Source organism: Barbus barbus (assembly GCF_936440315.1).
Source record: "Barbus barbus genome assembly, chromosome: 26".
Taxonomy (NCBI): domain Eukaryota; kingdom Metazoa; phylum Chordata; class Actinopteri; order Cypriniformes; family Cyprinidae; genus Barbus; species Barbus barbus.
The window spans coordinates 4282339-4304728 of record NC_136754.1 but is presented as its reverse complement, the minus strand read 5'-3'; the positions used below and the strand labels follow the sequence as shown (position 1 = coordinate 4304728).

General features: G+C 38.2%; 2 protein-coding genes across 6 annotated transcripts in view; both read right to left on the bottom strand.

Annotated features, from left to right (window-relative positions):
- Positions 1-2308: 2308 nt before the first annotated feature.
- Positions 2309-8760, bottom strand: LOC306846140 (protein SNORC-like). Its single transcript, XM_079379273.1, has 3 exons — positions 8566-8760; positions 3145-3315; positions 2309-2962 (listed from the first exon to the last, which is right to left on the bottom strand). The coding sequence occupies exons 1-3, from the start codon at positions 8648-8650 to the stop codon at positions 2853-2855; spliced, it is 366 nt and encodes a 121-aa protein (XP_079235399.1). The 5' UTR covers positions 8651-8760; the 3' UTR covers positions 2309-2852.
- A 2108-nt stretch (positions 8761-10868) lies between these two features.
- LOC306846088 (GRB10-interacting GYF protein 2-like) overlaps positions 10869-22390 on the bottom strand; it is a 28722-nt gene continuing 17200 nt past the window's right edge. For 2 of the 5 annotated variants that reach the window (XM_079379196.1, XM_079379198.1), the window contains exons 15-29: positions 21994-22148; positions 21792-21886; positions 21084-21182; positions 20772-20911; positions 19166-19263; positions 18796-18936; positions 18391-18549; positions 17860-18090; positions 17363-17491; positions 16948-17208; positions 16248-16438; positions 15416-15564; positions 14859-15040; positions 13075-13210; positions 10871-11686 (exon numbers count right to left, since the gene is read on the bottom strand). In XM_079379196.1, coding sequence (XP_079235322.1) covers positions 11619-11686; positions 13075-13210; positions 14859-15040; positions 15416-15564; positions 16248-16438; positions 16948-17208; positions 17363-17491; positions 17860-18090; positions 18391-18549; positions 18796-18936; positions 19166-19263; positions 20772-20911; positions 21084-21182; positions 21792-21886; positions 21994-22148 — 2234 coding nt within the window. In that variant the 3' untranslated portion in view covers positions 10871-11618. Of the gene's footprint in view, positions 11687-13074; positions 13211-14858; positions 15041-15415; positions 15565-16247; positions 16439-16947; positions 17209-17362; positions 17492-17859; positions 18094-18390; positions 18550-18795; positions 18937-19165; positions 19264-20771; positions 20912-21083; positions 21183-21791; positions 21887-21993; positions 22149-22390 lie in introns of all 5 variants that reach the window. The other 3 variants (XM_079379197.1, XM_079379199.1, XM_079379195.1) reach the window with 2 other exon arrangements.

Here is a 22390-nt window from a genome sequence, read left to right as displayed (position 1 = left end):
TAAGACAAACAAATTATATTTTTTAAAAATCCAGAAACGACTATAAACAACTTTTTTCTCCCGAAACCTACATTATTTACCAGTATACAGATTGTAAAGAGCCACATCTGCTCCTCCATCCCTGATACTTTGGACCCTCTTCGGTTTGCCTATCGCCCAAACAGATCTACGGACGATGCCATCTCTCACGTCCTCCACTCTTCCCTCACACACTTGGACAGCAACAATGGGAATTATGTAAGGCTGCTATTCATTGATTATAGCTCAGCTTTCAACACTATAGTTCCCATCAAGCTGGCTTCTAAACTCACAGACCTCGGCCTAAACTCCTCACTCTGTGACTGGATTCAAGACTTCCTCACCAGCAGACCTCAAGTGGTGAAAGTTGGCCAGTTCACCTCAAACTCCATCACCCTGAACGTAGGAGCCCCACAGGGCTGTGTCCTGAGTCCCCTGCTTTACTCTCTCTACACGCATGACTGCGTGTCCTCTCACAGCTCCACATCTATTGTCAAATTCGCTCATGATACTGTGGTTCTGGGCCTCATCTCCAACAACGATGAGACCGCATACTTGGACGAGGTAGAGAGACTCACATCATGGTGCCAGGACAACTGTCTCTCTCCGAATGTGAGCAAAACTAAAGAGCTGATCATGGACTTTAGGAAGAGACAGCAGCGGCCCTACACTCCTCTTATGATCAGTGGGACCCCTGTGGAGAGGGTGAGTAACTTCAAGTACCTCAGTGTAAACATCTCCGAGAACCTGACTTGGACTACACACACCCAAACACAGGTTAAGAAAGCCAGGCAAAGACTGTACCACCTGCAACAGCTGAGGAAATTCAGGGTCTCACCAGCAATCCTGAAAACTTTCTATTCAGGGACCATAGAAAGTGTATTGACTCAGTGCATCTCAGTGTGGTATGGAAACAGCTCCAATCAGGACTGCAAAGCACTACAGAGAGTTGTGCGCTTAGCTGAGCGCATCTCAGGGTCTGCTCTCCCCTCTCTGCAGGACATCTACCTCAAACGCTGCAAAAGTAGAGCTGTTAAAATCTTCAAGGACTCAAATCACCCTGGTAACCATCTATTCACTTTGCTTCCATCTGGTAAGCGCTTCCGTAGCCTGATGGCAAAAACTGAGAGACTTAGGAGGAGCTTCTTCCCCCTGGCCATCAGGCTCCTAAACTCTAACTCTGTGTCATAACATCACATGACTCCATGTATATACCACTATATCAATAGCTATTCATAATTTTTCTCTACCTCATATTGCTGCTAAATACCCTGGACAACTTTTTTGCACATTCTTTTTGCACATTCCTCTTATTACTATTTAAGTCAACAACATACTGACCTGCACATTTATATTTATATTTTTTTTATCTTTTATTTTATTCCTCTTATTTTTTCTACTTTTCTTTTTCTTAATATTTGTATTCTATATAATTGCACTGTCCTTGGAGTGGACCTGACCTACATTTCACTGCTGGTTATACCCTGTATAATTGTGTATGTGACAAATAAAAATCTTGAAATCTTGAAATCTTACCTTTCAGGAGGAAGTACTGGTTATTTGTCAACTACTTACAATACTGGATGGGCCTTGCATTTTTTTTAACCACAGAGAGGCGCTGTAAGTACATGTTTGGGTTTGCACGTCTGACGCTGAATCTGAAAAGCTAAAGAGCCGTCAGCTTTATTACATCTCGTTCTCGCATATTTATTTTTTTCCCCCCAAAAAAATAACAGACGAACAGTCCAGATTTCAACACTAAACAATCGATTTGGAAAATAAGAAAACAAAACTTCGGGCTCGTCCGGGATTTGAACCCGGGACCTCTCGCACCCTAAGCGAGAATCATACCCCTAGACCAACGAGCCGACGCGCTTGAACGTTCTGATATCACCCTAAATCCTAATGATGGTATATATACATATTTTGAATATCTACTTAAATACGCAGATTTATTCAAATTACAACGTGTTAGCGTTTCTTGATCGTTTTTGATTACCTTTAGATTACTTTTGACCTAATTTATCACATTGATTTCTTAATTTCAAATTGATATAAAACAACAACAACAACAATAATAATAACATATTTCATTAATTTAGCATAATATTATGTTCCCCAAACTGGGTTTCACTGGTTATATGCTTGTACAGTGTTAAAATAGACCTACATTTCAACTCATTTTGTTATGTTTTTTAAGGATGGTCTCCTCTTCAAACGTTACCATAAAGAGAATAAGCATATATTATTTATATAAAAAAATAGAAATTAAGTGAAAGAAACCACTCTTGGAAGAGGAATAAACATGGGCTTTTTTATCTGTTCAGTAACCAATCACAAGGTGACAAACAAATTCATCAGTTTATGTATAAAAGTTCAATTAAAACACTCACTCAAAGACTTTGATTTCTCTTACAGATTGCTGTTTTCTCAACACACACTCACACACACACACACACACACACTTAAACACTGAAGGACATAATCATTTTACACAAATCAGCAAGAATGACAAGAAAATTGGAACTTAGTATTCTTTAGAAAACAGCATGTTTAAATGTTCTTTAAATATTTCATTCTAAACCTTATTACAAGAGGATATCAACATTGATTATATGGTCACCAAACAAATGCAACCAAAATTTCTCTTGACTGCAGTTACCCTTTTGTTTAGTCTTAGCCTGCTTTTCTCTGTCTTGAGTTTTATAGGAGAAAGAAATCACAAAACTGGTCTCAGTAAAGAGCATCCATTTCACGAACCTCCCACCAATGAGACACTTAAAAATACAGTTCAGAGGAAAGTAAAAAGAAGAGATAGGCTTGAGAAATGAGCCTTAAGAGGCAGTGAACTTTCTGAGCGTGATCACGATGAGAGCGAGAAGGACAGAGGCTCCGAGGAACACGGCGATGACGATAGCTGTGATGGCACCAGGCCCCAGCACAACTGAAAACAGAAATATCACAAACCATAAGATGAAACCAAGTTCTTTTTATGAAAGACCTTACACATAACTTTCAGAACCCTTTTCTAAGTTGATTTGGATAAAAGCGTCTGCTAAGATACAAGACTATAAAGGATATCTTTAGTATGTGCTTTTCATTGGTATATCAGTGGAATAACTTTACCTTCCTCCTCATCCAGAGTTACTGAGTGTGTGCCATCCTCATAATCAAAGGTGAAGGAGTTTTCTGTGGGGTCTTGAAAAGGGACTTTTGTTGTCACATCAAAGCCTCCGGCGCCAGATAGTGTGTCCTGATTATCATTCTGCAGCGTAGGGGAGGAATCAGCAACTGTTTCTGATGGAAGATAAAAAATAGGTTTAGTCAGAGATGTGAAATATGAACCAAAAGATAGTTGCACACGCTATCATACAAATTCACACACATACCTATTTAAATACATATTTAGGTAAGTTGATATATCTAAATAAAGCACGAATATTAAATAAACAAATTAAATAAAAATAATATAATTAAATAACTAATAGCTACTTGCACATTGCTCTTTTGTTGATCATTTGTAAGTCGCTTTGGATAAAAGCATCTCCTAAATGCAATAATACTAGATGAAAAAATAAAACAAATGAAAGGAATCTACAATTATGATATTTAAACCTAAAAATAGCTACAAAGTAAGAGTACTAAATCAATCGATCAATAAAAATAACCTGGAATGACATAAATACAACTAAATAATAGCTATAAGAATACAAAATAAATAAATAAATCACCTAGGATGATATATAGTTAACTAAATAATAGCCATACCTAAGAATAGTAAATAAATAAAGACAAACTAAAGGGACCTGTGTTTATATACTAAAATTACTACATTTAGTCATTTAATAGCTGCAAGTAAAAATGCTTGAGTAAATAAATAAATAAAAATAATGATGATATATTTAAACAAATAAATAATAGCAACATGTAAGATACAAAATAAATAAAAATAATCTACTATGATATATTAAAATAACCAAATAACAGCTACAAGTTAGAATACTTAAATAAATACATACATAAAAAAATATTTTGCATATACTTCGCATCTTAGAACTAGACTGGCCAACTAGCAGTTACTAGGTGGTAATGAGTCATGTACGGTAATGACGGGGTTTGTGTTAAGCTTTCTACATCTGTCCGTAATCTTGGTGTCTTACTTGACTCACCTCTATCTTTTGCCTCTCACATTTCTTCTGTTGTTAAAACCTCTGTTTTCCATCTTTGTAATATTGCACGTCTTCGATCTTCTCTAACTTTAGCTGATGCTGAACTCTTAATTCATGCATCAATCACATCACGTCTGGATTGTTGCATTTCTTGGTCTTTCTAAAAAACGTATTGCAAGGTATGTTCAAAACTCAGCAGCAAGAGTTCTCACCTCCACCAGGCGTTCTGCTCACGTTACTCCTCTACTGCATGATCTTCACTGGCTACCTGTGGCATCACGTACTCCTCTACTGCATGATCTTCACTGGCTACCTGTGGCATCACGTACTCCTCTACTGCATGATCTTCACTGGCTACCTGTGGCATCACGTACTCCTCTACTGCATGATCTTCACTGGCTACCTGTGGCATCACGTACTCCTCTACTGCATGATCTTCACTGGCTACCTGTGGCATCACGTACTCCTCTACTGCATGATCTTCACTGGCTACCTGTGGCATCACGTACTCACTTTAAGGCAGGGGTCATCAAACTTGGTCCTGGAGGGCCGGTGTCCTGCAGAGTTTAGCTCCAACTTGCCTCAACACACCTGCTTGGAAGTTTCAAGCATACCTAGTAATACCTTGATTAGCTGTTTCAGGTGTGTTTGATTAGGGTTGGAGCTAAACTCTGCAGGGATACCGGCACCTCCAGGACTGAACTTGGTGACCCTTGCTTTAAGATATTACTTCTAACATTTACGACATTAAATGGTCTTGCGCCTCCATATCTGTCTGACCTACTGTACTCCTACTCTCCTCCCTGGTCCCTCCGATCATCTGAGTTTGGTCTTTTGTCCATTCCTCTTTATCAGCTGTCCACTGTAGGTGGTAGGTCATTTGGTGTTAATGCTCCTAACTTATGGAATTTGCTACCCCTTACCTAACTTCGTAATATATCATCTTTGTCTACCGTCAAGACTCCGCTCAAAACGTGTCTTTTTCATTTGTATTTTGGATAATGTGGCTATATTTGGCCTTATGTGTTTGTATTGTCTATGTTGGAGTGCAAATGTTTTGTATAGCATGATGTAAAGTGAACTTGAGCAATGGAAATGCGCTATAGAAATAAAACTACACTGTAAAAAGAAAAAAAAAGTTGAGCCAACTTAAAATTTTAAGGCAACCAGCTTTTTGCAGATTCTTGAGTTCTCACAACTTATTTTTGTAGGAGATTCTCAACTTTTTGTTGTATAAACTTAAAACAACAAAAATCAGCTGAAGCTGGTTGCCTTAAAATTTTAAGTTGGCTCAACTTTTTTTTTTACCGTGTACTACATATTTTTGATTGACACTTCACAAGTTAATCAACGTTTTTGTGTAACCTATACTTAAAAAAATCATGACCTGTCTAAAAGAGAAAAAAAAGGTGAGACCAGTAAGATATTTTATGTAACCGGCCATAGATATCATAAGAAAAACAAGTTCTTAAAATTATATTAAATTGGGTGCTTTGCTGAACCTAAGTTCTTGCAAAACACCTTTGTGTTAAGAATGTCCAAAAAATGTGATATTTAAGTGAGCTGAAAAAGTTGAATGTTTTTTTCCCTGTACGTTAAGCACAGGTCTAGAAAGTGGCAAATGCTAGTCACATTCTATATGACTCAATGAGCATCTTTATGGAGGATTAGCACTACACGTATCCCATCATGCACGTTCCCCCCCTCTTCTTCTCCTCACATCTCTCACTGACATTCCACATCTCCCGCAGGCATGGAACAGCCATGCGACTTTTCTCACCTACACCATACTCACCGAGCCCAAAGCTGATTTATGTTACAGCTTGCCCAAAGTTCCCCGAGGGCACCGTATGGACAAAGGTTCTGACCCCAAAGTGAAGGGACAAAGACAGACAGAGTGAACATGGACAAACAGCAGGATACCTAGCCTGACCCTGCTTGAACAACCCAACAGCATGGGTCAAAAACGAACTAAATCTAAACTCGCACATAACAGAGAGCTCATTTGTTGTTGAAAATTGACGTATTTACATGCAGCAGCCACTTATACCAAGCAACTAAACACAAAAATGCTCATATTCCACCCTAAACCTTAAAATAAGATCGTAAAAATAAAAGGTTAATATTTGGAGTCACCAAGTCGAGGATGGCCAACACACGAGTATTTTTGATAATAGTCTGTTTGCTCAGTAAGACACACACTTTCCTGACTCGAAGCAGGCTGTAAGTACGGTGCGAGGCCAGCGATACATCAATGAGCCCTTCACTTGAGGGTATAAAAGGGCACTTGTGTGGTCAGAGAGGACGGCTTGAGGCAGAGGAACCAACGGCCTAAACAGCCAGCACACTGCAAGTCAAACAAGCTTGTTTATGAAGCCAGTCTGTGGAAAAGCACGCACCTCGGCGTCAGCGTGCGTAACCTGTTGATTTGAAAAAATACACCTTTTTGTGTTTGTCACTTCTTGGCCAGCTTAAATATTTGGCGAGGACAAGGCCAAGAACGTCGTCTCGTTTCTTGTATTTTAACGCACAACTGTGAGATGACAACATGCAGACAGGTGCATGCGAATGACACAATGTCCTCGCCTCACCTCACCTCACCCCCGCCGGTCAGTCAGGGCAGGAATCTTCACTCAATAAAGCACAGAAATGCATTGGGCTCATTTTATGAGGTTTAAAAGATATTTCATATTCACTACTATTATTGATTTTACTACACTATCAGAGACGAAAACTGAGCTGGATAACGACAATCGTTTTCTGTAGAGCTGCTGAACTAAACATTTCTTAATTGATGTGAACCAACATTGAACCTGAAAAATGACTACTTTAAAGCTGCTTTATCACAGAATTTGACAAATATTTGAAATTTGCATCATCGATTATTGTGAATCTGTATTTTATGAGCTATATAAATAAATGTGACTGGACTTCACATGGACTAGTCAACAATAGTCCAAGCTGTTTAGCATTACAGAGTTTGTTGTCCTCATGATTTTTTGTCCAGTAAACATGTGAAATAAAGCAAAACAAATGACAAATTACATTAAAGTAATACCAATAAGCAACCATAGTTATGGCTGAGTAGCAGCATCGTGCATTAAAACTTCATAGTCAAGTATTTTCATATAAAAGGAAAATCTTTAGTAATTATTATAATGCCAAAAAGTGTTATTTTCAAAATAGGTTTCAAAGGGGGTTTTCGCAGCAACACCATAGAAGTAGTACAGGTTCCCATAGAACCTTCCAGTATAAACAGTTCTTAAAAGAACCATTTTTTCTTAATGTGAAGAACATTTTAAAATATAAAGAACCTTTAATGACCATAAAGAAACTTTTGTGGAATGGAAAGGTTCCATGGATGTTAAAGGTTCTTCATGGAAACACTGATGCCAGTGAAGAAACTTCAGTTTTAATGAGCGTAGTGAAATACTGGCAATTTATCAGAACAGACTGTGACATCATGATCATTCAGACTTTTGAAACCATGCATTCACATAATAAATATCAAGCAACTGAGCCATCACGCCACTTCCTTTAGACCTTGAATGTGTAAAAGTGCAGTATTACATCATGTATTCTGGCTGGAAAATCTGAGATTGCCTTAAAGTGTCATTTTAGTCCACTATATGAGCAGGTTTGAGCATTTCAATATATTTTTTTGGAACTGTTTTATTCAGCACTAAGAGATGATGGTCAAAAATGACAATTGTTTCGCAACTATACTTCTTAAAAATTATGCTTTTTTGGATGTGCAAATGAACTTTGTGTTCTTTGTGCAGCTGTATAAATGTCGTTTTTCCCTCAAGCCTAACAAACTATCTCTTTGTCCTTGTAAGCACTGAACCCAGGACTAAATTCAGGTTCAACACCTGGTTGTGAAAGAGAGAATGTCTGAGGTCAGCATGACGCGTTAGTCTGCAAGAGTGAAGATATGTTCAATGAATGTATTATTTACATATATATTGGCATATTTAGATTTTGAAGCCTAAAGCAAATATCATACAACATACATCACGTTGCAAATGTTCATTAAATAAAGCTTTTGCTATTCAAATTTGAATGTCCTATTTTCATGCTCATCAATGGCTATTCATGGCACTGAAAGCGGCCTTGCAAAATCATAATGGTCAACAAGGTGAAAATGACACGTGTGCACAATTTAGTATTTCTAAACAAGGTTTTTCTAGACATTCTTCAACATGGTCACAAATTAATGAACTGATCCAACACCTCATGCATCAAGACGAGCAATAAAACTTTCACTAAAACTGACAAACTCAATTTCTCACCTGTAGCCGCCAACAAATCAGAACCCATTGAATTTTTCAACTATGAGATGTCCATCACTGATTAGATGGCAAGGAGGTGATGTTACCTGACTGCACAAAAGCCATGCAGATGGCCAGAGCGCCAACGAAGACGAGCCGAGATAAACCGCTGTAATTGCTGCAGATGCCCATGGTTCCTGGCTGGACTCTTCTGCTCACCGCTCTAGACTGCTACGTTAATGAAAGAATAGAGAGCAAGTGAGACTGAGCAAGAGAGGCAGGGGTAGCTGGGTTTAGGTGGGAGGACTCTGTATGGACAGTGCAGACTTTTGTCAACTCTTCTGGTAACTGCCCACCCTCTTCACACCCGGATAAGCGAGTCTTTCCACTCCTGCAGCACCGTGCCTTCATGTCCATCAGAGGCCTGGGCTGGTTTTCAGATCATAGAGGTGGATCATGCACATGACAATTCAATTTTAATACAATCGAGGTAATTAAACTATGTGAAACATCATTGAAGAGATTCAGTTTGATTATTTATCCATGATTTATAATTATGAGGGACAATTTATGAAATATGCAAAACTGGCCCAAAAAAAGTAGAAAGTTTTTGGATATGCAAACATAGCATCTTGGGCATTACTATATTTATTATAATCAATCGTTAAAAAGTGGATAGTTCCAGTCCTGGATGTTGATGCAGCATTCTAGCAAAAAAAACAAAAACAATCTTACGGCATTTACATTTTGGCAAATTGGTGGCGAATTTGTACTAATTCATACAATCACATTTTGTTTTTATACAATGTTTACACATGGTTATGACCGTTAATAGATCTTCACACTTGATCTATAAAGGATGTTTTTGCATGATTAACATGATACAAATTCATACAAAATCATCACCTTATGTTTACTTCATCCTGTGAAAAACTGTCATGTATTTTTAGTGTATTTATTTTCGTCTCATACGTTTTTCCTGTGTAAATTCAAGATTTCTTTTCCTGAAAGACATTTTTTCACCCTGCCACCAAACTGAAGTTATGGAGATATGAACTGAATATAGAGTACATATCAATATTAGTCTTAGATGCTGAGCCCCCTCCATAAACACCAGACAGAAACGTTTTGTGAAGGGTATCTTTGGCCTTGAATCTGCCCACTTTTTACACTTTTCATAGAAAACTATAAATAGATGGTAAACTGAAAATTTGATCAACTGAAAAAGTTAAACTTGTGCATGACACTAGTATCATATTACCAACACAAACCATTTCAAGTCTTGTAGCTATACTTTAAAAAACATTTGCATTTTAATGTTCACCCTGGTGCAAAGCACTTCAATTGTAAATGATTAAAGGACTGCACTTGTTTTTAAATACTGAAGCACTAAAATATTTTCTGTGGTAATTAGGAACACAATCCAGATATAGGTCTAATTTTGACCTGAGACTCAAAGAGAAACTAAAAACAAACAGTTGATTTTAGGAAATAAACAAGAAACTCAACCCAAGTAACAGGTTAAACTTACAGACAGGGCAGCTATGAATTTCATGATTTTTTTGAGTCATTTATAACTATTGAAATTCACTTGCATAAAGAGGTACTGAAAGCCAAGGAAATCCACTATATTGCCAAAAGTATTGGGTCACCCCCTTCTAATGAACATGTTTGACTACTTTAGTAATTTCTATGTGTACAAATCTTAATGTTTAAGCATATAATGATATTCTATGGAATTGTGTGCTTCTAATTTTTTAGCAACATTTTGGACTCTTTTCTATTCTAACATGACAGTGCCTCAGTGTATAAGACACGGTTCAAAAAGACATGATTGATTGAGTCAGTGTGGAAGAACTTGACTGGTCTGCAGAAAGCCAAGTCCTGATCCCAGCTGAACACCTCTGGTGTGACTTTATATGCAGACCTTGAGCCACAAACTCATCACCAAACACCAATGACTCGCATAGACACTATAAGGACACAAGTATTGGGACACCCCCTTCTTTAGAACAGAAAAAGGCACTAACAAAACTGTGGCAACAAAGATGGAAACAATTCATGCATTTAAAAATTGTATTTCCATCTCTGTTGGAACAGCTTTGGACGTGTCTAAAATGACAGCACCCATATACAAGTCATTGATGTTTGGTGATGAGTTTGTGGCTCAAGGTCTGCTATAAAATTAGAAGCACACAATTCAATAGAATATCATTACATGCTTAAACATTAAGATTTGTACTCATAGAAATTACTAAAGTAGTCAAACATGTTCATTAGAAGGGGGTGAACGTAACTAGAAACATATCTTATAGGTATTTCCTGAAATTTCCAGGTTTTCCCTAACCATGGGAGTCTGCATGTGCGTAAACATTCGCACAACCCTGCTTTGTCAATTACGAGCAAAAGTGTGCAGAACAGCCCAGACAAGAGATGATTTATTCATTGTACTGCAATAAAAAAACGTATGACTCCACTGGTTCATTTCCATATATTATAATACAGATGCAGAATTGAAAGTTTATTCTTTAAACAGCCTAATATTTTACAAAGAAATGGATAACTGTCTGGAACTTTCTAACATGTCCTTAAAACAGGGCACTGTTGATTACATTTCCTCGAGTCCAACATTGTTATCGACGTCCGTCAACATAGGGTCAGCAAAGCGGGAGAGGAGAGAAGGGAAGAAAATGGAAAACACTAAAAGAATGAGGGGAGGAACGAATAAATTAAAAAGGAAGTTGTAATGGGGATAATACATAATTTTTTTCCTCTGAACTCCTTTTATTCACACTTAAAGAAACTCCAGTCGGGAGATGAGCATGATCACGAGCAGACACTCCGTCTCGGTGGAGGGACACTGTGAAATCGGTTGATTCCTCTCCTGCAGAAGCAAGCCTCTCTTCCTCTTCTCAGGGTGCTGCATTTTTGGTTCTTTTCGTGGCCGTGGGGCAGCGCTGTTATTGCAACTGTGGTTTCCTCTGGATTAGGGAGGAAAAAAATAAACTCGCTGCCCCGAATCTACTCCAAATCAAAGAATTGAGGATAAAAAAAATAAATTAAAAAAAAAAACCAGAAGAGTAAAAGGGTTGAGGAGACTATAAGGGACGCTGTTCAGAATGGAAACTGTCAGTAGGGGGAGCTTGTTGATCAGCAGGCCTCAAAACTCTTCCACAGTCTCAATCTCGCCCATGTTGAGTCTCTCAGATGAGGCATTGACAGAAAAACCTGCAGAGACATAATCAGTGATAATCTATTTGATGATAACGAAGCATATTCTTCCTCCAATTTTCATTCCTTCTGTGTGAACAGCGCACGCACAGACAGCCACGTCTCTGACACGTGCAAGCTGCCTGAATGGTTAAAGACATACAAAAGTAGATGTCAAAATACACATCTGGCCAAGTAAATTTGTAGATTTAACAATAATTAATCTATATTTAATTTATATTTTAATTTTCATCTTCTGGAACAGTGGGGAAGTTGTGGCCTAATGGTTAGAGAGTCGACTCGTAACCCAAAGGTCACGGGTTCGAGTCACAAGTCCGGAACGAATTGTCGGTGGGGGGGGTGAATGTACAGCACTCTCTCTGCCCTCAATACCATGACTGAGGTGCCATTGACAGCATAAATGGCGGCCCACTGCTCCGGGTGTGTGTTCACTGCTGTGTGTGCGCACTTTGGATGGGAGCACAAATTCAAAAGTATGGGTCAACATACTTGGCCTTACGTCACTTTCACTTTTTCCCACAAAATACACTGCAGTTATTACGTTATTATTATAAATTAGTCTGTAACAGAGGCCAGGGACATTGAAGACGGACGCAAAGAGGAGAAAATGTTTATTTTTTTGTGGCAGGGCCAGTGAAATGTTGGCAAGTAAAAATTTGAATAAAAAAAATAAAAAAAACTTTAGGAAAACTAAGTACTGTTTTTTCACATTGTAATGCATCTGGACTATTTATTTTCACGTTTATTAGTTCTGTTAAGCAGAGCCTCTGTTCTTTGTTTTGACATATTGCATGTTCAGATATTCATACAACAAAATATTCTGGGGTCAATACATTTTCGTAAAAAAAAATATATCAAAAATTCTGGTGGTGGCTGAGAACTGAAAAAAAAAAAGAAATGCTGGTGGGGAAAGAGTGAATAATTGAATTGCATTGACAAGTGTTCTTTTAATAACACAGATATTATAGTATTAGTATTTTATTTCAGTAAAACATTTCTGTTAAGTAATAATAATGTTTTTTTTTTACGGTTTTAATTTCAATTGTACAGGTAGGAACTTTTTTTGATTTAATGGTCAAAAATAAGTCAATGCAAATCATATTGGTCTCAACTATACACCTATATTATAGATATTATTATATATACACATATATACTCCAGTCAATGTCATCAAGTAACTACTCTGTGGTTTTTATTCAAATCTACTCACATAATTTTACTGAAATCAAATTGTTTTGACAGTCATCATGATTAACTCGTCTGTGGCTCAATAACTTGCTGTAAGATTCCCTGGAACTTCCCTTCATAAGAAACTGATCCATTTTAAGTCATTTCTATACAGATCATATCAAGTTTTAAAAAGACAACATTTTCCCATCACTCACCTAGAAGGCTCGGGTCGGCCCGTACCATCTTCTGTTTCTTCTTCTTCTTGCCCGAGGTGACCGTCTCAAACCGCTGCTGTTGTTGTTGTTGGTGCAGGACTGACTGTGACACTTGGCTCATTCCCCACAAGGAGTCCTGAGACACAAACACAGGGAGCTCAGTGCGACTAGCATTAATACACATGCAAAAGCAGTGTTCATTTTTTCAGCCATATTTTTTATTTAGTCTTAGCCCTGTTTCAAATGTATGTTTTAGTAATTATCATATTTAAATCAACCTTGTCCTGTTTTTGTTTAGTCAAGTTTTAGTCAAATGTCAGAGTATTATAATAAAAATTATTTTTGCTCAAAATAATCGTAATGATTGTCATTTGAGACATGTATTATTACCTTTCAGGATTTCCACTTTCACCAATAAGCACAAATCAATAGAATGTGGACTCATGCAAATGGTTTATTTTACCTCATCTAGTGTACTGATTTATTAAAGGCTATTTAATATAAAAATGAATATCAAAGACTTAGATATGCGCTCTCTGTCTACATTATAAAAACAAACAAAAAATATTGTAACAGAGAAATTCCTAATAGTAATTCCGAACTGCAGTGATGTTTCTCTATTAATACAACAGCAGTTGAGTAAGTGCAGTGTTTCCCACAGGATTTTGTGAGACTTGTGGAGGCAGGTGATGTCACATTAATTTGCATATTTATGACATCACTTGCCATGATGGCTTTATGATGGCACTTGCCGCACTTCAGATCTGTTCTACTCTATGAATACAACTGAATGCCCAATAAAGCCGTTCACATTTATGTATATTATTCTGTTGTCATACATAAAACAAGTATAAATGGTAAACACGACCCATTAATACATGTCAACCAGGAATCACTCTCACTATACTCCTTAAATCCTGATTTATAATCACCAAATCGTCTGATAAAATCAATATACATCTAACTTGCACTAAAAAGCGACTATATGCGGTGGTTATGGCTATACTACGGTTTTGTCTCATTCAGCACACTGCCTGCATCTGAGTACGTGCATATTAACAGATGAATTATGTTCATATTTAAAAGTCCAAACAGTCAGTAAAGGACCCGATATACTTCAAACGAAATTGAAGAACGAACTGATATGACGTCATTTCGAAAAAAAATTTGAAACAGCTCAAAGCAAACTTTCTGGGGGAGTTCGTCTTGGCTCCTAAACACCTTTGAGCTACCATTGGTTCGTGGCGATTGCATAATTGGTGTGTGTTCTGGAACTCCACCTTATTTTACTTTTTTTTTTTTTTCTCTGGTTCGTTTCTCATTCAATGGAGGTCAGGCGGGAGAACAATATCTCCAAGTCACTAGCAATATAAATACACTGTGTCGAATAGCTGAGCAGCCACTAATATATCCACACCTGTACAATCACTCGGAGAGATTTTAAGGTTCCGAGAAAGCATTTAATTCCTAGAAAGAAATTGCAACGAAGTTTGGTGTCGAAGACCCGGAGTTATGCAAAAAGTGACGTAGAGAAACATCAGATGCAAGTTTTCCAAAGCCATGAAACGAAAGAGTAAAATTTAATGTAGCAAGTACCAAATACATGTGTTTCAAATAAATGTTACACCCTACTGTTGCTGTTCTTTCAATAAGCGAATTTAAAAGGTACACAATAAATGAAATGCCAAAAGAACATACAATAATAAACCTTTGTTTTTCACATTTTTCGGCATAGTTTTCATTAACGAAATTAAGCAACCAAGTACACAGGCACACAAACGCACCTGCTGTTTTTGCTGCTGGCCCTGCTGAGGTTTTTGCTGGTTAGCGTTCTGTTTGGCACGGCGCTCCAGGAACTGCTTGGCGAAGTCCTTGGCCTGTGGAGTGTCGCCCAGATAGGCTCTCACATAGTCGTGCACCTCATACGGTGAGTCCACTTCCTTCAGGAACGACGCAAAGGTGGGGACTGTGGGAAAAGGAAAAGACTAATGACTTTCGGAAGCCTTAAAATCACACTTTTTTCTAGAGATTTTGTATGATAATATTTGTAGCTGCAATTTACCCAAAATTCAGCCCAAATGTCTGAACACTAAACATCTGCTGGTGTTTTTCACAAAAGACTGCAACTAGGTGTTTCATGAGACAAGACCTTTTTAACGTCAGAGGCCACATTCTGTTCATACAATCACATTAAAATACTCAAGAAAAAAAGCAATAAAACATCAGAGAGGGAAGTGGTTTGTGGGAAGAATTATCTGGGCATCGTTTGCGTATATAATGAAACAGATGCCAATAAGCAAGATAGCTGAGGGGGAGAACCGAGTGCGTGTCAGAGACTCACCGTCGAGGTTATTGGCCGTGTTGAGAGTGTGTAGAGTCTCTTCACACCACTGCATAAAGCCATCCTGGTTCTTATTGGCTCCCTGGAACAGCTTCAGTAGCTTTTCTTCCTCTTCCACCTTTTTACTAGCTTTACCACTGCTGCTATTACTGCATAAGACATATTATTTTGCAAAATGTAGTATGGAAATGGAACAAAAAGCTGTTCTACACATTGACCCAAAGTCTGAGATTTTATTGCACTGTTTAGAACAATACACTCATACTTATATACACTATATTGCCAAAAGTATTGGGTCACCCCCTTCTAATGAACAGGTTTGACTACTTTAATAATTTCTACGAGTACAAATCTTAATGTTTACGCATATAATGATATTTTAGGGAATTTAAGTTTTTAATTTTATAGCAACAGTTTGGACAGAACCCTTTTCTATTCTAACATGAGAGTGCCTCTGTGAATAAGACACGGTTCAAAAAGACATGATTGATTCAGTCAGTGTGGAAGAACTTGACTGGTCTGCAGAAAGCCAAGTCCTAATCCCAGCTGAACACCTCTGGTGTGACTTTATATGCAGACCTTGAGCCAAAAACTCATCACCAATGACTTGTATATGGGTTCAGTCATTTTAGACACTTTCAAAACTGTTGCAACAGAGATGGAAATACAGTTTAAATACGTGAATTATGCTTCCATCTTTGTTGCCACAGTTTTGGAAGTGCCTTCTTCTGTTCTAAAGAAGGGGGTGTCTCAACACTTTTGTCCATATAGTGTGTGTGTGTGTGTGTGTGTATATATATATATATATATATATATATATGCAATAGTTTACCTGAGGTTAGCGTTGCCCTTGTTTTTCTGATTGTGGCTTTTGCGTGTGGCCTGAGGAGGGGTGGCCTCCTTTACAGCTTCATCCCAGAAGCCAATATTAGAGTTCTGAGCATCACCCCAGACACTACTGTCCATCATCCAGTTCGAGCCGACATTATTAACAGAACCCCACACTGATGATGTATTGAGGGCCTAAGACAGAGACAGAGATGTCACGCTGTCTATTGTACTCCAACTAAAGTTCAGATTGTTTTCAGGGTTTTAAAATCAAACATAAGATAAGAACGTTAAGATCTGCACAAATAATTAGACTGAGGTACACATTCAACTGCGAAACAGGGTAAGTGCAAGTTTAATTACTCAAGACGTTTTATTCAATATGCATATGTATTAAAATTACACTAAATACAATTTGTTGATACTGTGAAATGTGTTTAAAGAAAGGCAATAAAATGGCCATTGTGCCAATACTTGTAAAATCTTTGTACTAAATTGAATGATTTTGGTCTTTCCTTCCTATGACAGGGCGGCCCAGAAATTAAAACCTCCTAAAATAATTAAGGTTTGATATACTATTTAAGATATTTAAAACATAGGACCTTAAATTGACATTAAGACCTTCTGAGGACCCGTGGGAACCCCGGACGTACTTTTGAGGGCACTGTAACTATAGGCTGCTGCAAAGGATGTGTGTAACTCACCACTCGGTTCTGTGCGCGGTTTTGCTGGGAAACAGTTGAGTGTTGTTGCTGCTGCTGCTGCGGCGGTTGCTGTTGTTGTTGCTGCTGCTGCTGCTGCTGCTGCTGTTCCTTCCGCTGTTTCATCTGTTGAGCTTCCTCTCTCTGGATCTCTAGCAGAGACTTGGTAGCCGCTGGCTGCTTGGCCACATTGCCCCAGCCTGAGAGCTTTGTCTGAGGTTGCTGCTGCTGTGCCCTCTGGAGCTCCTGCTGCTGTCGTCTTTGCTGCAGGGGCGAAGAACAAAGATCAGAAAAAAAGCACTACACAAGAGATATATCATCCGTTAATGATTCTCATAACTCTACGAAATGGGAAACGGAAACCTGTTGTAATTTACAAGTGAAAGTGTGAGATGGGGAAGAGGAATCCCTGGCATACCTCTTCTCGTGTTTGTCGTTCTCTCTCCTCCTCCAGTTTCTGTATTTCAGCGAGCGACAGGGCATTTTGAGACTGTGAGAGGGTGTTTGCTGTGGTCGACTGCTGACCCCACTTAGAGGATGAAGGGAGCTGGGAACATACACATGAAAAACAAAACTACAATAACTAGGTCATTCAACAAACAAAAATATGTTTTCAGGTTATGCACCAACGGAGTAACAATTATAAATTCCCTTTTTATAAAATAATCTGGCTTGTGATCAACTGAGCACAAAAAAAGAAGGAAAATGACTAAACAATATAATAGTAATAATAACAACTAATTACAGTATATTTAAGATAATTACAGAAAACAGCTGTATTTATTTAAATTATAAAAATTTAAATAATTATATTACAACTGCAATAATACTAGTGCACTGTAAAAAAACTACAACAAAAAAATAATTTAATAATGATAGTAATAGTTTTTTCTAATTATCTTCAGGATGCATCACCTTCATCTGCGCGAGCTGCTGTTGTTGCTGCTGCTGCTGCAGTCGGCGGAGCGCCTCCTGCTGTTGCTGCCGCTGCCTCTGTAGCTCCTGCTGCCTCTGCGCCTCCTGCTCTCTCCTCTTCTGCTCCTCCTGCTGTTGCCTTGCTAATGCTACTGCCTCCTCTTCTAACCTCTTCTCTTCCTCACGCCGCCTCTGTGCTTCCAGTTCTTCCTGTTTCCTCCGCTCCTCTTCCTGCTGGAAAAAAAGATCAATTGCCACGTGTTAGTGATTTCACCATGGTTAAGGGTAAGACAATAGTAGGCATAGTTGAAGTTCACATTAACAAATTTTGTAAGTTTTTTTCTTTAATAATAATAAAAAATAAAAAAAAAGATACATTTCATCTTTTTCATATCAAATTTAAAAACGTTTTGCCTACATCTCTGGTATTTGCCCAACAACTGTTATTTAACAAAATCTTTGAATGTGGCTCAAACAATTAAGGCTTTAAATCCATTTTATAACAAATGTTCATGTGCAGGTAAGTCTTGCCTGTTTGCGGAGGAATTCTTCCCTTTGTCTCCTCTCCTCCTCTTCTCTTCTTCTCTCCTCCAGCCGACGGAGTGCCTCCTCCTGAGCTAACCTTTCCTCCTCCTCTTTCTTCCGCCGCTGCGCCTCCTCCTGCTCCCGCTGCCTCTGGAGAGCCTCCTCCTACAGACACAAATACTGCATTAATGTCACTGAGCATCAAAGAACCGCCCACAGAATTCTGACTACTAATGTGACGAGTACATTACGAACAGTTTCCATGACAAAAAATGCAGTGAGTGCTTGTACAACAAACATGTGCTAAAAGTAAAAACTCTCATTCCTCTGTATGGTAGCACATTTTTTAATGTAAAGCATTGTATTTGAGCTTAAATAATGTGCACTGCATATTTTCTCTTCTCTCCTGACCTGCTTGCGCCGTGCCAGCTCTTCTTCCTCCAAACGTTTCTGCTCTTCCTCTTGTCTAGCACGCAGTGCCTCTTCTAGTCGCTTCCTCTCCTCTTCTTCCCTTTTGGCCCGAAGTTCTGCCTCCCGTCTCTCCATTTCAAGCTTTAAAGCAGAAGAAAATGCATTAAAAAAAAAAAAGTACTAAATGAAATTTGGGTCAGTGTTATTTTTTTTTTTGTTGCTCTTATTTTTGTTTTAGTTAAGTACATCAAGTTAAACTGAATGAAAATAAGAAATGTTGTCTTGGCACAAGTTTATTTTAGTTACATATTTCAAGTAAGATCATAAAATGGCCTTAAATTCATGTATTTGTATATCAAATCTTTCTTACCTTCAAAGCTTTGGCTTTCTCCAGCTGCATCTGTTCAATGGAAGACGCTTGAGACATGGAGTCTAGTGGCAGATCCCATACGCTACTCCCTTCCCAAGCTAAAAAGACACAATCACAGCAAGCTTGAATTGTAGGCATCTGGCACAAATTCTGATACTCAAGAAAACTTTTGAATGCCGTTTCCCTTTAAAAAAAAAGGGGGGGGGGGGGCAGTCGTGGCCTAATGGATAGAGTTGGATTTGTAACTTGAAGGTTGTGGGTTCGAGTCTCAGGTCCAGCAGGGATTGTAGGTGGGGGGAGTGAATAACCAACACTCTCTCCACCCTCAATACCACGACTGAGGCAAGACCCTTGAGCAAGGCACTGAATCCCCAACTGCTTCCCCGGGTGTATGTTCACTACTGTGTGTGCACTTGGATGGGTTAAATGCAGAGCACAAATTCTGAGTATGGGTCACCATACTTGGCCACATACCACTTCCCTTTCCCCTCCCCCCTTTCAATAGGACTGAAAGACCTAGCAAATTTATTTAAACATTGCAAATTGCGATACGCTTACAACAACCATTTGCAATAACTGAATGATTTAAGGCTTCAAAAAGTTACAAAAAGGTGCATCACTGATGACCTATACAGATGATCATCAAGCAGGCATGATATCATAGAAATCTAGTGAGAAAATGACTCAACCCCAAGCAACCACAGCTGTTGCTGACGATTTAGTGGCAAAAGAACATTATAAATGTTATCATAATGCATAAGTTAACAAGCTGCACCAGATTTTCCTGCAATATCGTGCTGTCTCAAACACCATGGAATGAAAATTCATGATAGAACACAATATAGTGAATCTTGACATGTATCGCATCTAACTCAGTAATCTAAGCTACAGATTCTGATATTTATCAGTATGTGACAACTGCAGTAAATGTGGTATAAGATTCTGTCAAGAACATTACAAATGTAAAAATAAAAAAACAATGGCAAAAACACTATCCACTGTTCCAGTTAAAAGCCACGTCAAATCACTTGTAACAGTGTTACACTACGAGATGAGCATGACTCACACAAAACTAAACAAGTGGTGTGTTACTGTAAGTGAGAGTAGAAAATAAGCACGCCTGTTATACCATACAAGCCCTGCAGGAAGGCAAAAGCACTTTTTCCATTTAAACCTACTCTTGACTCAACTGCCGATGATCTAGTTCAGCATTTCTAGACAACATTAACCTTTTACATAGTATGAAGTGTGCATCTGCCACCAGTGAAATCAAAGACATCTAGAAGTTTGACGTGAGAAGCAGGGGGGAAGGTTTAATATTTCCAAAAATTCATTTCTTAAAGGGACAGTTCACCCAAAAATGAAAATTCTGTCATTCACCCTCAATTTGTTCCAAACCCACATGCCTAAAGAGTTAGAGAGGAAGTCGATGGCTACCATCACTTGTTTGGTTACCAAAAGAAATATACGCTTTTGTGCTCAACAGAAGAAAGAAACTCATACAGGTTTGAGGGTGAGTAAATGATTAAAGATACAATTTGGGTGAATTATCCCTTATTCTACACTACGCAAAAGTACATTTCCAGTTCTAAATGTTCAAACGTACTGCTGGGAGTGGTGGGCTGCATGTTTGGAGAACAGGATGCCTGAGTGGAAGGGTTCTGCATTTCCCAAACAGATCCCGAGTCTGGCACCGACATGGAGCGTGTGACAGGAGGTAAAAGGCTCTGTTGCGGCTCTGGCGTTCTGCAGGGGCACACAAATCAAACAGTGAGACTGTGTCACAGACGCTCAACCGCAACACCAATGCAACGGAACACCACCCACGCTTTGAAGTATTAATATAATACATTCCTCTGTTTGCTTTGATGAGTAAATGTGACGGGAAGACTGAAAACAAAAGCCATTTAAATCACACCTGATCTTGAGAGCCTGATGGAGGAGGAGATTGAGCTGCTGCTGTTGTGGAGGAGGCGCAGAGCTTAAAACTTTCTGCTGAGCCAGAGCATACTGTTGCCTAGAGGAAAAGAGTGCGTCTCAGAAACTTTCATTTTGTTCCGAGTTAAACAAGATAATGTAATAAAAAAAGTCATGCATTTGCACTTCTTAAAAAATTAACATTCAGTAAGGATGCAGTAAATCGATCAAAAGACATTAAAGACTTTTATAATGTTACAAAAGATTTATTTCATATAAATGCTGTTTTCTTAAAACTTCTATTGAACAAAAAAATCATGAAAATTTATTAGGCTTTTCACAAAAATATTAGGCAAGCCAACTGTTTTTAACATTTAAAATAAGATTTTCTTTTACCACCAGATAAAATAAAAAACATTTAGCATTAGTGTAATATAATTTTACAATATAATTGTTTTATTGTATTTTTGATCAAATAAATGCCACCTTGGTGAGTACACTAAATGTAATTACAATCTTCTCAAGCAGCCGAACTGAGCGTAAAATAACATCAGTTCAACAAATGGTGCAAGTTTAGGGCAGAATATTGGAAGACAGAAGAGTCAAATGGAGATTTTGAACAGATAATTTTTTGCCGTTCATTCTGCCAATTCTGTTAGCACTGCAAAAAAAATAAAAAATTCGCACACTTCACTGTCTGTCATCATACCTGAGTAAATACTGATATTGCAGCTGCTGTAGTTTATACATATTTAGAGCAGTAAACTCCTGTTGTCTCTTCATCCTCTCTTGATCTGCATCTCCCTATATACAAAGAGAACACAAACAAATCAAAACTTTTAAGATGCTGCAAAGCTGGGGAAGACGTCCTGGGTCTGGCATTTCACAGTAACACGTGAGAGTTTTATTACCAGTATGGGGCCGGGTGTAAAGGGCACTTGCCCCCACAACTTAATCATCTCTCCCAGGGGTTGGAACATCTCGTCACAGCCTCGCTTCACCTGCAATGTGATGGTGAAATAGCCTGCCTGAAACCACTCAGACATCTCCTGGTTATTAAATGGTCCTGTGAAAAGACAGACAGACTGGGGTCACTGAATGAGGCTATTCAGACATTTTAAATTCTTTGAGGGTTAGAGAGGCTTCATAGCAGACAAGGGGCAAAAGCTATATGTTTTTTTAAAACAACGATTGTAGGTTTTAAAATACATGCCAAAAATTTGTATTTCTGTAGTTGAGAATGTAACCAGTTTGTTTAAAACTTAAAACATTTAATTTATATTTATATATAATATATATATATACACA